Raw genomic sequence first — 22,917 nt, forward strand, 5'->3', positions numbered from 1 at the left:
GCATTTTCACACAGTGATGAGTATCAAAATAAAGCACCACTACTGAACACAGTGGGGGAAACTGCAAAACGTCTGCCTCCATGTACACAGTGTCCAACATGAGACTTTAAAGCTCCGTTTTAGAATATTAATGTTCATGCACACTCCCTGACTGACACACACACACACAGGCTTGGGTAGCAGGGTGTTCAGTGATGTGGCGATAAGGGACAACCGTGTGACTGACAGGATCATTAAAATCACGAGCACCATGCTACTTATCTGTGCACTTGACACCTCATTCGGCATCCTGTGTGTGTTTCGTGTGTGCTCGTGCATTTCAGCTCTTTAAGGGGGGTGAGATGGTATCCATACCCAAGTATTTGCCTGGAGAAGTGCATTAGTCAGTGTGGATGGTACATCAACTACGTTTCCGCCTACGTCCTCTACAGTAACAACGCCCTCCTCCATCCAAACTGCCCCTCTGCTTGTTCTAGTAAATGTTGCTGAACTGAAATGAATCAACACACTTGACGCACACATAAACACACACACACACAGGTTGGAACCAGAGAGCACAATTGAAACAATGACCCCTTAAAACATAAAATGTCTCATCACTGCAACCTCCCTGCATCCAATCATCCAAAATAAAATCAATGGCTGAATTAATGCTGTGAGCAGGATTCTGTTTTTAGGTTTTTATAAACAAACATGGTAATACTGTCTATCATGCCCATGTCTATAATGGGTTATAAACATAATGTGTTATAATCTGCTTATAGCACAGACAAATCATAGTCATAATAACCCATTATAAAGGATTTCATAATTACTTATAAAGTCAAGTATTATAACATTTCATAATTGCTGATCACTCACTGACATTTTCTGCAAGAATCCTTGTGTACTGTAATTGCCATAGTTGTAATACATTAGCATTTTATAATGCATTATAATCACTGTTATAATGATTAGTTACTTTAAGGGGTAATTGGGTGTAAAGAATTGGAAACGTAAAAAAAATCCTTTAATCAAAAGACCAAAACAAAACATTTAAATATTCATTTATTTGTTTAATGGGTCATAACACACAATGAACTGAGAGGCTCAATTTGACACAACTATTAACTCACAGCCTCTCACCCTCAACCAAAGGCCTTTGGTTGAGGGTGAGAGGCTTTTAAAGTGACATAGAAAGCGGAGATCTGTGTTGGAACATGAGACCCTAAAAAGGAGGGTGGATCACGGGGAGTACCACCAGTTGGTCCAGGAGCTTCACCTCCATGATGGCTGTTTCCAGGCGTACTTTAGGATGATTCACGGTTGTGCAGTTTGACAACCTGCTGTCTATTATTGAGTTATTGACTCTGAGTTGAAGTTTTTTCAATCTGAGGAGGTCAGCGCACTCTGGCAAAAATGCCAGGTGCTTAGAGCTCAGAAAAGCCAGGCACAGTGCAACGCAAACAACGCCAGCAAAAAGCTTAATTCTCCTTAAAAACAATTACAAAAAGGCACCTACAGCAGCTACAATGCTTTCTGTGTAATCAGGGCCTGCGTCAACCTTTTAAAGTGAGATTTTACTTTAGTAGAACATGTCAGAAAACAGAAACCTTACCTCCACCTGAAGTCATCTACAAATTAGCTGTCAGTTAGTGACCAGCAATTATTAAGTATTAAAATAGTTGCCCTTATAAGTCATTATAAAATACTTCATAATGTGTTATGATAATTGTCATAAAACATTAGGAATATTAGTGTTCCTATAACTACAATTATCCAGTGCTGTGAGCAGACTGTTATGCATTATAAGTGTTACTGTAAAAATTAATTTTAGCTCAGCTTCCAAATTAACTGTTGGCTTCTACACAGCAAACTGGTGCCTTTAAAAGCCAGAATTGCCATATTTTTTTGTTTAAAATGGGGCTGTTTCTGGTTAAACAAAAAGGATCTAACTCTTTAACAGAAAGGTCTATCTCTGTAGGGATCTGTTCTATAATGTTGTCAAACACTAAGAATAATAATCTGAGCCTGTCAGTGGCAAAAACAAGCACTTTTAGTGGATGCAAATTAACAGTGCGGCCATGGTCAGAGTGGCTACACTGCAGCCTGTTTCACCACTGCTGCTGGCTGCAGCCCTCTTGCTCAATACAGAGCCAATTTCAAAAAACATTTGTTCCTGTTAGTCACTCAGACACAAAAAACATGGACAAATAGGCTGCAGGTTGAAAATACCAAAGCTATCCTTTAAGCAAAGTGCTGATTTAAGTATTTGTCAGTGACTCTGTCAAATCCTGGTGAAACAAAGTGTATTCTTCAAAACCATCTTTTTGATCATATTACAGTTTCCTACAAAAACTATCTTTTGTTCAGAGTATAGATATTAGAGTAATATAAATAGTTATATGTCTAAAATAACGTGTCTAATATCAATTCTCATATCATACTAGTATCATTTTGCAGCACTCTTTAACTTGTTTTCACAGTATTGTTTGGATGAAGCAGTGGATCCACTTGACTCCCTCCCAGACTCCCACACATCTTTGCCTATATGTACAGTATAGACAAAGATTCACACACCACCCACGGTGCCTTTCAAGAAACACTGTTGGCAGAAACCTGTGTAACATTAAAACTTTTAGAACATCTTCCTGCTTCTGTTCTGTGGCCTCTTTACCTCCACAGCCTCTGCTCGGTCATTGATTCTTAGAAACTTGTCCCATCCACCGTCTGTGACTTTTGGTCTCTTTCCTGTCCCACTGGACACCTCTCTCACTACCTGCCTTATTGCTGCCTTCTTTCTGTCTATTGACTATTTTGTCCGTGAATGGAGGAGGATTTGAAGACAGTTTAAGTGGGTGTGCAGCTGCAAAATGCTCTGTCGGAGCCTTCTAGACAGGCATCCGTCTTAATCTATTTCACCATACTGTAAAACATGCTTGCAATTAAATCCATAACTAGGTGGAACAAGTAGAGCATACACACATAGCCACACACAGTTGGCTTGTCATACTGACACAGTCCATGAGTCAGTTTCCTGTCCATCCTTCCATCACTCCATCTCTATCTGTACACTGGGGTTTTAATTATAGAACCACAGAGGAGCCTCATTACACCAACAGAGGGAAGGGACTGCGAGAGACAGAGGAAACAGACAGAGAGGGGAGACGGGGATCAACAAAGACAAGTCTGATCCCTTCACAACTGAAATATTGAATATAATAATTCCAGACACACCAGTTGTAGCAGGAATTAATCAAAGCGCTGATTCATTAGCCAAGCCTCTTTATCAAAACCACTGAGTATTAGTCCCTATTTGTATGATCATGAGTGTGTGTGCGTGTGTGTATGTGTGTGTGTGTGTTCCACATCTGTAGACTTTAAATGACCAGATTTTCAACACAAAGGAGATAATTGTAGTCCTCACACAAGGTTAGATCTTTCAAATTAACCTTGCAGGTTACAGATATGTGTACTGGACTGTCTTCAGCATACCGGTGCTCATTCTTCAAGGTTTACATGCAATTAAATGCATCAGTGATTCTGTTAAGTGACCTTCACGATGGTTATCTACATAACTAGCCTTTGGACAGCTTGAATACAGGCTTCCTACGCAATCTCTAAAAAAAGAATAGACTTGAGCTGGACCGCAGTGTCTTCACAGCATATTAATAATTATGCAGCTACTTAAGACGTTTACTAATTCAGAGTTGCTAGGTATGGAAATCCTGAAGCCCACTCTCCACCAAAATGTGATCTCCAGTATTTGACAAAGCAAGACAACTGCTGTCCACAAACTTAATTGTACATGCAAAAGGCCTGTGAACAAAGTATTAAGCTTTTAATCCAGTTTATTTCATCTACAACAAACAGAAAAGTTCATTCCCTTAATGAAACACAGCAGCAAAAGTGAAGCCTTTTCTGCACGTATAGTCATGTCATATTCGAAAGCAATCACAGATGGTCACAAAATGAAGGCTGCTGTGCAAAATTTTTGAGTTATTTGGCAAGTAAGCCCGAACACACTGCAGCATCTGAAGCCCATGTGGTGTTTTCCTTTGTCTCCAAACTCTATTTTCAAAAGAACTTGTTCAAATCGGTTTCTGCGGAAAGTGCCGTATCTGTCCGCCTTAAATCAACAGCATGCACAAATAACAGGACCAAAATAAGTTTCAGTGCTTGCTGAACGCTGCTTGTCGCTTCGCCTGAAACTCTGCCGCACAGTCAGAGTGTAGACATGACAGCTGGAGTACTGATCGGAGTGAGTACTGTTTATCATCTAAAAACAGACCATGGGCAAGGATCCATCAAACAATTATCTTCAATCTTTAGTCTACAAATTGTCTCAAAAAAGCAAAAAAGTATGCATCAGAATTGCTCAAACCCCCAAGCTGACTATTTACTAAATGTTTTGTTTTGCTGAAGCGCCAGTCCAAAACCCAGAGATATTAAATTTACAATGTAACAGAAAGAAAAGCAGAAATTCCTCCACATTTGAGAAACTAGAACAAGCGAAGCTGTGGTATTTTTCATTAATATAATTTACCAAAATACCTTAATTTAATGCGGATCTACTTGGTGCTGGGTTTTCAAGTTCAGCGCTGAGTAATAAAATGCACAGGTGTTTCAGGACTGCTCTCTTTAGTGTGCAATAATCATTGAGCTTCAGGGTTGCGTCTTTCATCAATGAATGCCAATAAACTCATCACCACCAGGTGCACCAAGAGGCTTTTTGGACCCCCACCTCCCTCCTTTTCTTGTTTTTAGTCAAGTGAGATGTTCTTTTCTTCTTCCTTCAGCACTAAAACTGGGAAAATTGTTTGAAAATGTCATTACTGTTCATAATTAATATGATCTTTTAACACGCATCAAATTAACATGTCCTATTCTGATCAGACAGACCCTGCCAATTATAGTTTAGCACCCACAAGAAAGAAAGTGTATGCAGGGAGGTCCTTGTTAGTTAATGGGAGAAAAGTCGAACAGGCAACATCTGACCGTAACTGTGAAATCTTTGAGCCATTTTAATCTTGTTGTTAAATAAAGAACATTGGCAGCCACTTCCAAACATTACCATGGATTCTGCTGGTTATTAATCAAGAGCAGTCATTTGAGAGGCAGAGAGAGCGGGGAAAAAAAGATTCAGAGTCACTGTTCAATGCGTACACCTGTGCTTGCATCAGGGGGTGGTGAGCTGCTACACAGCATCCAATTTGGCATTCGTTTTGTTTTTAGGGGTCACCAGCCAAAACGTCTGAGAGAGAATCACTACTCCACGGCTGCTGGTACTCACACTGGAGTGTCTAAAAATCTCCAGAGACATAGTCCCTAAACAACACTAGAAGCCGCAGAGCGTCGATCCACGTGGGAGCGCGCTGAGGCAGATTGTGGCCCAGATCATTACATTGCCATGTTGGTTAGAGAGGTTTCTATGGTGTCCCTTCAAGCCCACCAAGGCATGATGCAGCAAAATGCAAAACACCTAGTGCATGATCAGAGCTGCTGCACTGGAAACAACGACTGCACACGAGGATACAGGGGATTCTCTGATCCTGCATTTAAGCTTTTAAATGAGGGCTCACAGGTGTTGGGGACTGCGACATTACAACAAACCAACACACACACACACGCAAACCTGTGCATACACACAAACCACATGCATTCCACCCCACAAAAACACAATCACACACTCACTCTCTCCAGGGACACTAAAATACCTCCAATTAGACGCGCCACAGAACAACTGGGATGGGACCTGGAGCAAAGACACACATACGCACACACACACACACACACACACACAAGGATGTTTAAACACACACACAGTCACACGCGTGCACAGAAAGATCCACGGCAGGCTTTCATTTAAGAGTCAGTGATGTGGAAAGGAAACATCTGGAAGGGAGGGAAAGAAGCAAATGACACAGAGACACAGGCATGCATAAAAATAACAACACAAACGTAATCAGCGAGCGCACACGCTTATACATACAGGTTTCAGTGCTCATCAAATACTTCAGAGCGTGTTTTCATGAAAGCTTTTTTTCGGAGACAGATAGTTGTCTGTCATATATCATATGCTGTTCGAATGTTCCAAGCAAAACATGTGTTTTCCTTGTATCTTTTCTTTCATATCTTCTTCCCCAACCGATCCTGTTTGTATGTGTGACACTGAGTGTGAGTCTGGGTTATCTGGAGGTCAGCTGAGTCAGATGCTACACGAGTCTATTCTTCAGATCCTGACAAAGGCCACTCCGTCACTTCTCAGGGCCGCAGGGCGACAAGCCTTGCTTGATAGAGGCAGGTGGGGGCGAAAAGAGGATAAACGGGAGAAATGGAAGTGATGTAAAATGGCCTCCGACAGGAGGCGTAATCAAACTCAGACAGACTCTCTTCCAATCACCAAGCCGAGGTAATCAAACTCAGACTCCCACACCCTCCAACACACACATACAATGACTAAGGTTATGAAAGGTTATAAGGTTATTTTACGATGCATATGTACTCGGAGCCAATCCGTCCCTTAGCTCTCTCTTCAACATTCTGCTCTGTGTCACTCTTGTGTCACTGCCTCATCTCATCGTCTCTACTTTGTGATTGCTCCTCTCTATATTTGCACTCTATTCAGCTACCTCACTGTATACAGTACTTGAGGAAACAACTGCCTCCTGATTGTCTCCGTTCTTTATTCAGCAGAATGAAATTTATAACTCAAATCATTAATGTGCAGAACTATGAAGTTTCAAAGAAAAGCTGGAAATTTTCAAATAACTTCTTACATCTTCCTGTGTTCAAGAGAACTTATTTCTGGAGACTTTGTAGAAAGTTTGCATTGATTTCTGCCATACGGTAATTATGAAAGCACAGTATGTAGAGCATCTTAAAGGAAAACTACACAGATTTGATGTATCAAGATCAATTTACTAGTCCTGCGAAGTCTTACTACTCTGAGCCTGTGAAGAGAGTCGTAAAATGTTTGCCATGGTTCTAGAGGGCGCTTGATGTCACCAAGATCACCTCGGCTTGGCTTTAGAAACAAATGTATACAGAAAGCCTCTGTTACAAACTGTGGAATTTGAAAGATGCTAGCATTTACGGGGCAGCAAGGGTCTAACAACAAGATGCAATCCATTGCATTTAGAGACTAAAAGTCAGGACATCTTGGCCTCTACTGCATTGATTTTTAAAGAAAAATCTGTCTTCCAAGTCCCACAACCTTATGGACGTAAAATACTAAGCCGCTGGAGTACTCTTTTCAAAAGGAAGCACTCGATAAGCGGTGCTTCCGTGTATGCACCTAATGTTCGTAGCTGTTTTTGCAGTTCAGCAATCATTAACAACCATGACATTACTGTCTTCTTTATAGAAAAGATAAAGGCATCTGATCAACTTGAGCCCAAAGCTGAGATAGCATTTCAAGTGCTACAGTAATTATATCAGCATATATGCATCTGCCATGATCTCCTACCCTCTCTTTCTTCTTCTGTTCCTTTCTCCTGTCTACCCTGCATGCCCTCTCCTTTCCTCTGCTCTCTCTTGTTAAATATATGAGATCCATGCATGCGGGATCATAACTTCTTTATCTTGAGTTATCTGAGGTCTCTCAGGCAGTTTTGTCTCCTTTCTTTGTTCTGTAAAGTGCAGGTCTTTGATGATGTCCAGATGTGTTGAGTGTTACTGGGGATGTATCTTTTACATGTGTACGTTTGCATGTGTGTGTGTGTGTGTGTGTGTGTGTGTGTGTTTGAAAAGTCCCACCAGTGACTGCTCTCTTTGGGGATATTTTGCTGCTCTAATGGTCTGATGTACAAATCTACAAAGACCTCCACTGCTGTGAAGGGAGGAGAGGCACACAGACATGCCCACACTCTTCTGGGCAACAGGGAGACTGACTGCTGGTTTGATTGACAGGCTGAGGTGTGTGTGAACGCGTCTGCGTGAATGTATGTGAGTGTGTGTGTGTGTAGCAGGCAGAGGCAGAGAGGAGGGAGGGATGATAGCAGGTATGCATGGAGTTTAATTAATTGGAGAAGGGATCCTCATCTCCTGTCACTTACAGAAATACCCCACGGCCATTAGAACTCTCTTCCTTCTAATGCAAACACAGCGAATACACAAGCGTATACTGTAACTAATTGACCAGGACCTTGAGTCTGACCCTCCCTCCCTGGAGTGGCTGTGTTGATGAGATTCAATGTGTTGACTTGATACTTGGACACCTTGTACAGCACATGTTCTTCTTTGAATATTTAAGATTCATCGTCTGTCAATCTGTCATGTTCAGTATGCAGTGATAACTGACTGAGAATGTCTCCCGTAACACCATATGTTGTCGGAGGCGATGAAAAAGCTCCAGGAGCTGTTTATTTTAGAGGCGGGCTGTTCTTCCACTGATTACAGTGTGTGACCTCTCACCATGCTGTTGAGCTGCTATCAATTGTGGCTGTTCCAGCTCGACCACGGATGACAGTTAGTGCTTTTTATTTTCGGCAGTCCAGGCCACACTTACAGGATAGTGGTCAGGGACATGCAGATAATGGATCTGTCAAGCAGGCAGGTCATACAGCTGGCTGTGTACCACTTTTCTTGGCTCTTACAGGCTTTGTGGATTAGCCAAAAGATTTTGAGTGTCATTCTTCACACAGAAGGTCTTATAAATGTGACTGCATCTTAAGTGTTAATGCCTGTGCTTGTATTCAAGACACATACAGTACAAAGAGCTCTCTCCACCAGCAGTCCTGGCAATAACAAGTTGTTGGTCATATTCTCAGTCTACATCCGTGACTCACTTCATTAATTCTTCCTTTCTGCGTCTTTCTCTACCGATCCTCCCGTCTCTTGTTCTTCCCTGTTGAGCACAATGCTCGAATCAAAGTAAGGAAGGGTTGAATAGAAAATAGGTATCTCATTCATTCTGGTGAATTTCTGAAAAGAAAGACAACATTTTTAGAAATAGAAAATTTGACTGACAGCTATGAACTTATGTCTTCAGATCCTGTACAGGCTGCTTAATGGAATGGAAAAACGCAAAGAGGGGAGACAGGAAATGGAGGGAGACAAAGATAGGACAGGAAATGTATAAAAAAGAAAGAAAAAAGAGGAGGTGCAGATGAACAAAAAACACAATTTGCATGAGTTCATTCACATGTTTTTTGAGTCAGTTAACCTGGTGAACTGCTCATCACCTCAATTCACTTCAATTTAACCTCATTTGCACGAAATTCGATTCTTTTTTTTCCCCCTCAAATTTCCTGCTAGCAAACCTTGACTGATCTCTATCATTAACAGGCTGCTCAGTGTGTGTGTGTTCACTCAATACAGGCATCTTTTCATCCAAATTCATAATCCACTATTGATTTTTTTAGCATTGTATTTTGCAATGTAGTCAGTGTACTTGTATACAACAAGCACATGTAATAAGATCCAAACACGTACACATCTGTGGCACCTTTTCTATTTCCAACCTGTCAATGGGTTGCTAAAGGTTTAATATGGAGGACTGACTTGGAAAATAAAGCAAAAAGAAATACCTGTTGTTTCCAAGTGTCATTGTTTGTTTTCTTCCTTCCTTTTCTTTCCTCCAGTTTTTATTTAATCCCTCTTTCCTCTATTCCTATCCAATCTCAATAACAACTGAATCAAATATGCTGTTTTATAGCCGAGGATATTTACCCAAGAAATGTTTATTGTCGAAAATACACACCGATAAACAGAAACAAACACACACACATGGGCACGCAGATGTTTATGGCCGAAGACTGATCAGCGAAGCCTAACTATACCCTTACGATTCGTAAAAAACGCCCATGGGAGTACTCCACTCTGACAGCTGTAACAAGGTACTGTGTGTATATTTATGTGATTGTGTGTGTGTGTGCATTTGTGACAAAGGATGCCAAAGGATACAACCCTGTAAAGAGAATCTAATTAAAACTCTATACAGCCACGAGGGACAGAGTGCTCCCTCCCTCCCCTCTGCCTCCTCCTCCTCTTCTCATTTAACCATAGTGAACACTTGAGCTGAAGGACTGTTAGACAGTAGAGTCTATCCTCTGCCCTCCAAGGAGAAGCGATATTGAAGGAAAGGATATAAAGTGATTCAGCGATAAAGGCTGTGACAGAGGCAGGAACACATAGGGAACAGCAGAGAATTCAGCAAACTTATCAGTTCTCGTGAGCGTAGCCTATTTTCTTTGAAAATGACCTAAGGGCTGCATGCCATTCAATAACATCCACTAAACAATTAATTAATTCAAGAGTTTTTTAATTAAAATGGAGCTCGCTTGGCTTAACCCTTTTATACATAACATAAAAACACATGAGCGGGCAATGAAAAACTATGATTTAAATACGTATTTTAAATACCAGGAGTCTGTAAACACTTACATATAGCCAGCAGCATCTCAGTTAGTTCTGGTGTTAGCTATTATAACTTACTAATTTCATCATAAAGGACTGTGAATAAAATTAATGTGCAGTGATATCTGGATCCAGTTCCAGACTGGTTCTCATCAATCTTTATTAACGTCAATGTGCCACAACATTCAGGTTTGAAGGCATCTAATTTTAAGACAGATGATGATTTTATCTTTTACTAGTTCAGGTAACAAATGTCAAGTGACAGGTATTATATATCAGCTGTGAATAATACACATTTGCTGGAAGTTACTTGCCAAAAAGGCCAAAATAAAACTTGGCTCTCTGGCCTGGTGTGTGTTCTCAGCCAAGAAACTATAACTTGGATTTGTAAAACTACTCAAAGGTCTAATATGTAGGATTTACGCCTTGATTCCACCTACATATGTGACTGTTGTCTGTAGATCCGTAAATATACGGATGATGCCTCTAGTGCCCAACGCAAGGAAGTGCATTCCAGATGGATAGAAACCTGACAGAAACTTCCTGTAGCCATTGGGGAGAGGCTATTTTTGTCTGTCTTTCACCATCCAGTAGTTTGGAATATGCCCTTGGACCTGCCAGGTACATGGCATGCTTCGTGAAATATTTGATTAAAAAGACGTATGAACATCTGACTGTATATAATGTTCAATCGTATTTCAATAGAATAACATTACTCAGTTCACAATGTGTTTAAACTAGATAAACAAGTTATTTTTAATCATACAAACTCACTTGACATTCATCACAAGCAACTGAATTGAAGAAAATAGTCTGTTAGCTGGTTAGCAGCCTGTTAGCTAAGCTAGCACACTGTCATGTTGTCTCTCCAAAGTCCACCGCAAAAGTTCTTTTTTTTTTTTTTTTTTTTTTTTAAACATATTCACGGCAAAGTCCGGACCAAAATATTACGGAGGGGAGGTGTTTCTCAGGCATATCAGATATCACAAAGATTTCCATAGGAATGAATGGACTTCCGGTTGCCTCATCTCCTTACACATATGTAAGTGGACATGAGGCGTTTTTTTTCTAGCAGTGAGGTTGCAGAACTCAAACTTCTCCTGTGTGCCAAGTGTGTGTGACACAAAACAGTGAAAAGTGAGAATGTGAATGTGCCTATTTAGAGAATGTTTAATTTGTCCATTCTGGGCTACTTTAGAGCAACATGCCGGACTCCGTAGAAAAGGTCCTGCTCCATATATTGATATAAACAGCACATCCTAAGGTAAAGAAAACATAATGATTCTCATTTTCAGACGATTATACACCAGTGAAAACATAATTTTTAATATTATACACCATTTCTGTCGATACGTACACCTAAATCCTTCACACTGGACCTTTAACATCACTCAATAATCATGTTTGGACTAGGGATGGGCATCAATTTTCGATTATCGATGATTGATTGTTAAGGCTTTTGATCGATCACAAATAATTTTGATCGATAGTCACAGTGTTTCCCCTACAATGCCTGGCATAGGTCCGGCGAGCCGCCGTGCCAACGAGACCCCCTGCCCGGCAAGTCGCCGTGCCAACAAGACCCTTCCGCCCGGCGAGCACGGCGGCTCGACGGGCCTACGAGACCCCCGCCGGACCTATGCCAGGCAAAAAATCAGAAACAGACGGAGGCTCTCATCGCTCTCCAAAGCCTCGGCGGCTTCTCTTGAGGCCTCTGAAAACACTACGCCATTGAAAGACGGAGGTTTTGCTGAAAACTGAAGCCTGTAACTCTGGCTGGCAACGGTTGTAAACACCCAGGGGTGAACTGCGCATGCGCGCCATTCTTCCTCTTTGGCCTGGGGGGTTGAAGCTCAAAACTGGGGCAGCTGTGCTCTCTCGCGGCGACAGTCTGCACTCCACTCTTTTGTTTTCTCTCTTTTGAAATACTCGCTTATCAATTAATCGATAATTGATTGTTAATTTTTTTGATGATCGAATAATGAATTTTGATCATTTGCCCATCCCTAGTTTGGACAGTGTTATTTTGCAGTTCAACTAAACTACCTGGTGAGTGGTGAGTCTTCTCTGATGAAATGATCTAGCTTAGTCACGTCAATTTCAGCTGTCAGAATCTCAAAGTTAAACTTTCTTTCATGTGATATCAATAATTCAAGCTTCTCATCTAAGTAGTTCTGAGTCAGGGCCTCCAGTGTTTGGACCAACATGCTTACAAAAAAATAATGTGTTTAAAATTAAGTTGGCTAAATCAGTTATTCTAATGTATTAAATCAACATTTCACATCCTCCACTGTTCATCTCATTTTCAGGTTGTATCTGTGGGATGTCAACAATAATTAGGCCGCCGCTTAAACTGCCTAAACCTAATCAAGCTCCCCAAAAGCCTTAAAAAGGTGAAACAATGTCATATAATGAGAATGTAGCAATTTCTCGAAGACTCTGGAAATCTTCTAATCCATAATCAGTCATATTTGATTATGGAATAAACAAAGCTTCTTTGTTAGGTTTAAAATATGCAGTATAATTAGCAGCATTGTTTAATATTACATCCAAAACATACAGAATCAGGCAGAATGTTATTTTACCTGAGACACTCAAGTAGACGGCCGGACTCGTCACATTCTCTCCTGTCATCTCGTTCACTGCCTCCACGTGGTAACGTCCAGCATCCACCGCAGTGGTTGCCAAGACAACCAGCTGATTGTCCAAAGTGATTGCACTGTAGGGCACAAACAAAACACACAGGCAACAAGGGATTAGAAAACAACAATAACGACCAAAAGCAAAACGTGCCTCCTTCTAGCGTTGTTCCATCTCAGGGAAGAACCCCGCTCAAACTAAGACTCTGACAAGGAGAGTATTTGGTACACGGATCATTTAGAATTCATAAGGGGGGGAAGGAAACATTGAACACATTCATCAGAAAGGGAAAGAGGATTCGGAGAGCTTAAATAAATCTCTCCTCCTGTCTCAGATTGATATGTGGCTCATTTTGTGTCTCTTTCATTCTTTTGGCCGTTCTTGTTGTTTGTGTATTGTCTTCTGTTCTTCCTTCTTTACACTGATCCATCCTCATTTCCCAACGTACCAGCAGCAATCAATACAGCACAAACATACAATACACACAAGCACACGCAATCACAAAAACACAGGATCTAACACTGTTCTCACATAAGCACACAGAGATAAGAAACAATCACTTACAAACAGACTTTGTGTTGCTGTTGCTTTTCACGGGCGCATAATAGGAAGAGTTGATTTTGGAGGGAGACGGTGTGGGAGAGGATAGCAGGAAGGAGTCGAGGAGGGTAAGAAATGTATTCGTGGAGCTCAGATTTTCATGTGTTTGAACTTGTGTGTCTGTGAAGAGATGCCGCCAGGCAGGAAACGCAGGTTGATGTTTTTAGTGATGCTACTTGTGTTTTCAGCATGTCAGTGAATGTAAATCTTCCAATATTCTAACCTGAGAGCTGACACTGAAATAAAATCAATATGACCAAAGGGAGAATAAAGCATATTAAAGTGAAATGACAGCCTTTTATTTTTATAGACTCTGAGTCTGATTCTGTGCCCCCACAACACAGCTACAAACTGTATGCTGTGTTCAGACTGTAAAGCCCTGCAAGACAAACTTGTGATTTGAGGCTTCATAAATAAAAAATAATAGGAGAGAAGATCCTGAATACGGCGTATCTAAACATCTCTTTATTTGGAGACGTAGCTTAGATTTGGAGAGACATTATTTTGAACAAAATATCTGCAAGTCTGTGTGTTTGTAGGATGTGTGTATTCTTCTGCAAGCATTGTTGAGCAGTGCTGAGTTGGCAGCAATGTGTGAGCCCAAAATCTAGATCGGCACAGTGCCAGTTGGGTGTGGTTTCCACTCCATTCCAATTTTGCACACAAAACAGCACATGCCACTTACGCCGACCTGAATCGACAACACACCACACGTTCCAACGAAGCTAAGTCCAAATGGAAAAGGCACTTTACTGTCTTTGCCAACACTTTAAAGCTGGAAAAGATGAAATTTAGGTTTCCCACAGCATCTTGACTACCTGCTGCTGTTTGATTATCAGATGGTAAGAGATTTGGCGTCATGGCTGCCACCTAATATGCCGCCTACACTCCATTTGGGTGGTGCTGCAGTGTTATAAGCATGAAGCTGGCACAACCAACCAATATGATCTACCAGCATCCACAGCTTAGAGATGACTGCACCCACGAACATGAGATCATGGCGGTCATTTACAGTATACATGGAAGTGTTTATGTATCACATTAATATAGGAACAACTGATTGAACTACATATTGATTGAGGAGAGGAGAGAACGTGTGGCTGTTTGACACAAACTCACACAAACACACACCACACGTACAGACAGAATTCTTCAGGTCTAATTTTATTCAGTGTGATTTCCCAGGAGAGCACCCACAAGAGCCAGAGCCTCAACCCCAACACTGACACTCTATTTGTGTGAGAGCATGCTGCTTTGTGTGTGCATGTATATGTGTGTGCATCTCACTGCCTGAAATAAGGGCTTTAACCAAACCTCTCTCCTGCTCTCTCCAACTTGTTCCACAGCGAGAATAGATTCTGCATCCTCACCAAGGTCTATAATGCAATTTATGGCTGTTAAGCTCATTAACTGCACTGACCAGCCTATTTTATCACATCTGTTTTGCCCGGCACATGCTGATTAATAGACAGTGAAAGCATGCTTTCTCTTGCCTATAGTGTCTGAGGGAGGAGAGAGCCTGGGAGGTTCGAGGGAATATAAGAGTTATAATAGTCAAAGTCAAAGGAGCTCGGTGGCGGGTGTGAGAATGCAATAAGACCAATTAAGATAGCATATTAACATTTGAAGATTTGTTGGGTTAGTAGTCTTTGGTCTCGTAGTATTTTTTCCTCATTTACATAACCCATTTATATGTACTATTAACATGTGAAATTACTTGTGATGACAGAGGCTGACGTCTACAGGGATTTTCTCCACACTTTCATTTGTTCCAGTTTGGGAGGTCTCGAGCTCGATTTCCCGTAAAATCTTCACACGGAACTTTCATAACAACAAAACAAATCAGAGTGAAAGAAATGAAACATGCCAATAGGAAGTCAGGCAACAGAGATTAGAGGACCTAAATTCACATGGATTTCCCTTCAAAAAATAATAAAACGTCCCTATTAGTTCTAAGTAGCTGGAGGGTGGTTATACAATCTCATCCTAAGAGTTAGAATATAGTGAGACACGCACACGCGCATGCATGACCCTCTTTTCATTATGACTGAATTGTGACGTAATTGAGATTTAATATAACATAAACTCAACATGCGACTTTCTGCTCTCTTTTAGTTCTACATTTAATTAAACTGGACAAAATTGTTCTGGCTTTTAATTAAAGACAAACTCAATTGTAAAACAGTGCATGATTGCATGCTTATGTGTGTGTGTGTGTGTGTGTGTGAGACAGTTTATCCCCAGGCAGGAGAGGGAAATTAAAATACAGTAATCAACTACATCCTATTCCCCTTGCCTGAATTCCCCCCGTATCCCTCATCCCCCCTCAAATAATAAAAAACAGCTTCTCTGACTCCTTCTTATGAGATCCCATTTTTCCATTCTCCCTCAGATTACAATCTGCACATTTCTTTCTTGCTTTCATCCAATTTTCTTTGCGTTTTTCTTCCTCTAGCTGTCTCTCTATCACACTATCCTCCCCCTGACTCTGTCCTGTCTTACCTCCCCTCTCCTCCCCCTGACTCTTTTGAACCAAAGCACCAGGCCAGATTGGTCTTTCATTAAGTGTCTGGCCCCAAGACTCATTTAATAAACACTCGCGGGTGTCCGCACTGCAAGGCTGACTGCTGAACACACGCACACATATACAAGTGTGCCAAGAGCTAATTAGCACACACATGTTGCAGGCCAGAGGATGAGTGAGCGAGTCAGCGCATGAATGAGTGTGTTTTTTACATCTAAGTACGTCTAAGAGTGTGTGTGCGAGTATGTGTCGGGTCTGGGGACTGTCTCTCCTGCCAACAGAGCCCACCTCGGCCGTGTCTGCCCTCCCTCTCTATCTCTGATAGGCAGCGAGCCACCTTCTTAAAACCACACTGCGTCTGACATACAGTGGTTCCGGGTGGAGGAGTGTGGCGGCAGGGCGGGAGGAGGGACACTCCACTGTAAACCCAATCCAGACAGCATGGTTTTTGGCAGCTTCATCTCCAAAGCAAGTGCCAGCCAGCCACCCACACATTACACTGCATACATACACGCACCTTCTCACACAGGCACACACACAGCTGGGAGCATTCACTGTTCCACGCAGCCGTTTAACCGGATGTTTGCTTTGGTTTTTAAGTAAGTGGACATATGAATGCAGTCTCTGTTGGACTGATTGATAGTTAACGTACGCAGGTTTATACCTGCTGAATGCAGCATTATATGTGTGTGTGCGTGTTTGTGTGTGCGTTTGTGTGTGTGTGTCTAAGGATCTGCATAAATCCGGCTTAAACTCAGACTTTTGTTATTACAAACTTTACACCAGGTTGAGGTATTCAAATTTTTTAAGCATTCTGCTCTCAGAATTGCCTGTCAGCTTGAGTTGTGGTGTGGTGTCCTCTATCCCAAAGTAATTGGTAACTATAAAACTCTGCTGCAGAGAGTGCACTGTTTTGAATGCAGAGAGGAGGGAGAGAGCTTCTGTACAATATTCATCAATATACGATCGCTTTTTTGGCTTGTGTTTTTCTTTGTCTACACAACTGCAAGCAAAGGCTGACATAAAAAACACAGTAAAGTCGATAACTGCTGGATTAGCATTACCATAACAAGTCATCCTTTTTAGTAAAAGTATATTTTTTTGTTTTTTAAACTTTATTGATTTAGAGACCCTTAGTGTAGTTGGAAATTCAGTGGTGGCTTGTTGGTAATCTCTCCATAAAAAAAAAAGTTTATGCAACCACATTGGACTCCATAGCCCTGTTTCCACCAGACACTTTTAATATGGTACCTTTGGAAACAAAAGTAATCATTCAGACATGGTACCTAGACCCTAGTGTTTCCACCGCAGACAGTGCCCTTAAATGTGGGCAGGGTTATTGTCACTCACTGCTACGCCCAGCATTCACTGTATTTCCTCCTTTATCAGTCTGCAGAACGAGTCTGCATGCTGACATTTTCACAACAAAATAAAACAGGCTGCAGTGTGAGGTTTGTGCATTTAGTCCTTCTCAGGCAAGCTCTGGGGTTTAGTGTTGCCGGAGCCCACAGGAACAATGCTCCACGACAAAGTGATAACAGTGTTATCAGTGTTAAACTTAAAGTGTGTTGATTGATTCACATCGTCAACTCGTGCATTGAGTAACATCACAAGTTAACGTTCCACCCTAAAAGTCGCCAGCAGTCGGTCTAGTGAAATAAGTTTCTTTTTTTCTCCGACTCCAGCTGCTGCAAGAGGCAGCAAAACATCCTTTCATTTTATAGTTACAGGAATAAAACTCTCCACGGTATGAAGAGTGGTTACATGAGTCTCAAAACCAGCCACAACTCAGCCTGAGCAGAGTCCTCTATTGACCAATCAACAGACTGCAGTGTTCACAGCTCCACCTTTTAGTACCGAATCTGTGTGCTAGGTACCCCAGCAGAGGCATGACCAAAAATGGGGACGGTATGAAACAGTTTCATTGGTACCATCCACAACTTTTCACAGTGGAAACAGAAAAAAGTATATCGTACTGCTCGGTGGAAATTGGGCTTATGAGGATAAATGTGCAAGTCATCCATCAAGTATTACATTTCTGGGATTGTTTAACTTCCAGTGAACACAAAGCTGGAAGTGGAGCATTTTTCACCAATTTTAAAGGATGCACTGTTTTAGTGGCTGATGGCAATACCTGACAGCCAGTTCCTGTTGTGCTGCTTGGGGTAAAGTGGACTCAAGCAGAAACTGGAGGTATTAGATGATATAAGGTTTTGTGCACCACTGTAATGTAACAGTACAGAGTGAGAAAAAAAGAGGACTGATCCTGGTGGTGAACTGAGAATAAAAACAATGAAGAGAACTTAACTTTGCCAATTTCCTACAACAGTTTCATGTAGTTTTGGAAAATATGATAGATATGTTTTTGTAATGGGATTAAACAGTCTAACTGAGTTAAGACTGAGAACTGGACCGCTGCCAGCAGCTCTTGACATTCTGCTGCCAGCAGCTTGACAGTGACTGCTTTAGTGATTTTCCATGCATAGTTAAAATGAAGCTATTGTTAACACAGCCTGGGGTTGAAGATTTGTTTTACAGTATATTTGCTGAACATTCTTTAATCCTCTTGCTCAGTCAAACTGCAATGCCTCAAAATATTATCTTAAAACAAAAAAAAACAAACAATTGTTTAAGTTTTTGATTGCTACAAATGTGAGGGAGAGGCCTAAAAACTAAATTAAGATTGAACGTTTCCTCAAATAATCATGTTTTTTTGCATCTTTAACAGTGTGGGGTGTTCTCTGTGAGACTCAGGAGATAAGTATTTCTTTAGAAAGTATTTTAGGTCTAAAGAAAGTATGGAGATTTTTTTTTCTTCAACCACAGCAGTACTGTGTGGCAGTACTGGCATCACGCCGCAGCTCAGCTATCATCAGAGCGTGATTCTAGTATACACAAAAGGGTTGCCCCACCACAAAAACAGATGATTGAAACCTGTTGTTATCTTGAAACTGATTGACAGATCTTTTAAAGCACAGCTTAATAAAAGACAATTACTAAATCATTAATATTTCTGATGCTGTCAAACTCTGTTTACAGACTGTAAACACAGCAGTAAAAGTAGGGCTGTACCCATCTCAGAATTATGTCAGTCAAATCAGATTTGGCTGTTAAATACGAATATTAGACTATATGTTCCTGTATTTCAATATAGAGATGAAGACATTCACAGTGTCATTCACATAAACAAGCTTAACTATGCTAGTAACTTATCTGAAAAGTGCTACAACATTTTATGCTGACACTAGATATGAAACAATAGCCAGAGACTGTATCATATGAAGTTGCTGTGAGCTGTAAATTCACCACTTTTAAGAAGGCTGAAGATAACATTATCTCAGAGCCTGACAGGGCAAAGTCTTTCCTCCTCCGAGCAGCTGCCTCATTGTCCACAGCTGCCTTTACCAAAGGGCAGCGTGAATGCAAGGAGCGCTCACTCTGCAGTGAAATCTGGGAGCAGAAATGTCCCCAGTAGTGCGCTGCACACTGACCAGCAAAAAACAAACAAACAAAAAAAATGCTCGACGCCCTAGGTAAAACTGTCTTAAAGTTTCAATTTTTGCATAGCACAAAAATGGGGCAGCCCAGTGGCGCAGTGGTTAGCATTGTCGCCTCACAGCAAGAGAGTTTCTAGTTCAAACCCTGGAATAGGGGAGCCCCTCTATGCAGAGTCTGCATGTTCCCCATGTGTCAGCGTGGGTTTTCTTTGGGTACTTTTTTTTTCATGTTATAAAATGAGGGAGCGAGTCTGACAGTGTAGGCTAATATGTGTGAGTGATTAGTTAACTGCCAGGTCACGTCATCTACACTCATCAGTAGGCTTGTTCGAGATGAACTGCCCCTCGCCTGGAAAGCGGACGAGAGCAGGTGGCTGCAGCAGGAGGCGGTGACAACAAGCTGCGGTCAAGTCAGAGGCTGAATCCAAATGTCCACTGTCTGGACTTGCGGAATGAGCCCTCGCAGACTTCAGTTGTACGTAGTGTAAGGTATTTACTGTCATTACGTAAAGTCTGCGAGGGCAGAGACTACAGGCGGCTGATAGACAGCCCTCCTGTTCCACCTGTAACACTTCATCTCTTTAACAATTGTATTTTTACATAGCTGAAATGTTTGCATTTCTAAAAGTAAAAGTGAGAACTTTCATAACATTGTGAGCCGTTATATTATGTGCCTAATGCTGCATTTGGTGCTGTTGTAGTGGCTGCTCAGCAGGATGGTATCGCAGCATCCCACGTCTGGACTGTCATTGGCATTTCTGCTTCAAGATCCATTAAGTGCATTTCTTGTTCCAAACTTGTTCTAAACGAATCCCTTAAAACATAAAATGTCACTTAAAACATAAAATGTCTGCTACCCTTTTATCTTGTTATCAACAAAAGGGAAGAAAACAAAGCATCCACAAAACAACAGCACATCTCTATAATAAGCCTGTTGGAGCTGAACCAAATGAGAAGAAATAATGGAAGCAGGCTGCTGATGCATTAAAAATGTGCATCAACTATTTAAAAGGCCTGGATTGTGTCTATCTCAATTTAAATCAAGGCCAAAACATTTTGGAGTACATTAAAATGATAAGAGGGAAACATTCATGTTCATTAAAGGCACCCGTTGGGCACATCCAGAGCACTACCATCAGCCTTACACGCGACTTCCTACAGACCACCACCAAAACCAAGTAAACGTTCATATGAACACTACACCAGTATATGTACTTACTGAAACAGATTGTTCATTACTCGATTAGATGACTAACAGAAAATTCAGTTTTAATTCAGTTTAAATTTCAGTCTTTTTTCAAGCACAAATTCACCCTTTAATTCCAGCTTCTCAATTATGAGGATTTGCATATTTTTTCTTTCTTTTCCTGTTTTATATAATTTCAAACTGAAGCCTTTGGGTTTTTGAGTTTTGGTCAGACAAGATATTGAATGAGGTTAATTTGCACCTGCAAATTAGCATTTCTTTTTCAGCATTTCCTGATATTTTATGGTCAAGACAACTAATCATTGCTTGAGAAAAATTCTTCTGAGTTTTGAAAGGTGGGAAAATTCAAGGCTAAAGGCTTTGGCGCTTTGTCAGTTTGTCGGTCTGGTTGTTGTCCAACTGCATCTGTGGTTGCTTGAGTGAAATAAACTGCTGCCCACATTCAAAGTATTATTAGGAAAAGTGAATACATCCCGCTGGTGATACTCATGCACCGACACAAAAGAGACCCAGATGAGTATGTGTTGGAGATTTAATCAAAGTACGACTAATGAGGCCTTCACTCACTGTAACAGTGAACACTTGGCCCAAAACCAATTTCTTGTGGGGACCCCTGCAGTCCAAATGTACCTGAAAGTACGCTCTAGGTTCTTTTGCAACCCAACTCCTGTCTCATATCAAGATTGTACTTCGGTTTCCGTCCATACTTTATTAATAACTCAAAACCAAATCTAAAGTTATTCTCTGTTAATGTCTCAGTTCTGCGTGATGAATCTTAATGATTTTTCCACTCAGAGAAATACAGCCTGCATATGTGACTGCACATGAGACCAATAAAGAGAGTTAGAAAGAGAGGAGAAAAAAAGAAAGATGGTAGAGGTTACAACAGTAATGAACACTAATGTGTTTGAGAGAGATTTTAACAGCCCCTTCACTGACTCAGAAAACATTTCCGTACCTTCTGCCCTACACACTCTGCAGCTCTGTGACTTGTAATTAACGCAGTGCCTAAATCACAGGCTTGCTTCCTCAATCACCTTTACAGTTCCTTCAAACGGTCAAACGGACACAGAAAGGGAGACTTTTCTGTGGTCGCTCACCGGCTTGGCCCATTGCCACTGCCAATAAGTCCTCCATAAAACACACACACACACACACAGAGGAGGAAGTGCACGCCAGCAAACACACAGTAGAGTATGCTTGTGCACACTCAGCCTAGGGCCCAGAGTCCAAAAGTAATTGGCGTGTGTGAGTGTGTGTGTATGCAAGAGAGAGAGAGCAAGTGAGTAAGCGTTAGAGAGGGCTGCTGGACAGACTACGTTTGTTTAATGTCCCCTGGCAGGGCCCGAGGGACAGGCAGAGAGAAGTGGAAAGGCAACGGTACAGGAAAGGAAAGGAAAGCAAAGAGGGGCTAGGGTGAGGTGGAGACAGGAAGAGAGGAGAGGAGAGCGAGATGAGGCAAGATGCTGAGTAAACACAGGAGGGAGACTTTTCTCTCCACTCACTGTTTGTTCAGCTACAGGAGCTTCATGACTCACTTCCTTTCTACCTCTGCTTTACGTCTATCTGTCTTGTTGGCATCCACGCACGCGTACGGGCGCTTCTTTACGTGAAGACACCCACAAAAACATTTGCTTTTCATGGTACAAATATCTGTCATAACAGGTCGTACTTTAAACCTACTGTACAAGACCACATTCTTTTAACAAGGCAGCTGGATGAATGGAAACAATGTGACTGTGTGTGTGTGTGTGTGTGTGTGTGTGTGTGTGTGTGTGTGCGCGCATGTGCAGCTGACTGACTGTTGTAGTCCCATTAGGTGGATGGATCTCTAGACGAATGGCTATTATCCTAATTAGCACTAATTATGTCTGCTTCCAATTAACCACACAACTGGCTCTGACTTCTCTTACTGTCTTTCCGTCTCACACTCTCTCTCTCTCTCTCTCTCTCTCTCTCTCTCTCTCTCTCTCTTTCTCTCTCTCTCCGCCAGAGAAACACACCTTATTCTCAAACACCGTCTCCCCCAGCTGCTCAGCTAAAGAGACCAGCTGAACAGAGGGCCGGTAATCTTCACACTTGAAAATAAGCCATCATTTTCTAATTCTGGT

At 41.4% G+C, this 22,917-nt stretch overlaps 1 protein-coding gene across 1 annotated transcript in view; it reads right to left on the reverse strand.

Annotated features, from left to right (window-relative positions):
- LOC117255508 (protein sidekick-1-like) overlaps positions 1-22,917 on the reverse strand; it is a 282,626-nt gene that overhangs the window by 130,533 nt on the left and 129,176 nt on the right. Inside the window, exon 5 of the mRNA XM_033624487.2 lies at positions 12,924-13,057. Within this exon, the coding sequence (XP_033480378.2) occupies positions 12,924-13,057 (134 nt within the window). The remainder of the gene's footprint in view (positions 1-12,923; positions 13,058-22,917) is intronic.

Source organism: Epinephelus lanceolatus, chromosome 3 (assembly GCF_041903045.1).
Source record: "Epinephelus lanceolatus isolate andai-2023 chromosome 3, ASM4190304v1, whole genome shotgun sequence".
Lineage (NCBI taxonomy): Eukaryota > Metazoa > Chordata > Actinopteri > Perciformes > Serranidae > Epinephelus > Epinephelus lanceolatus.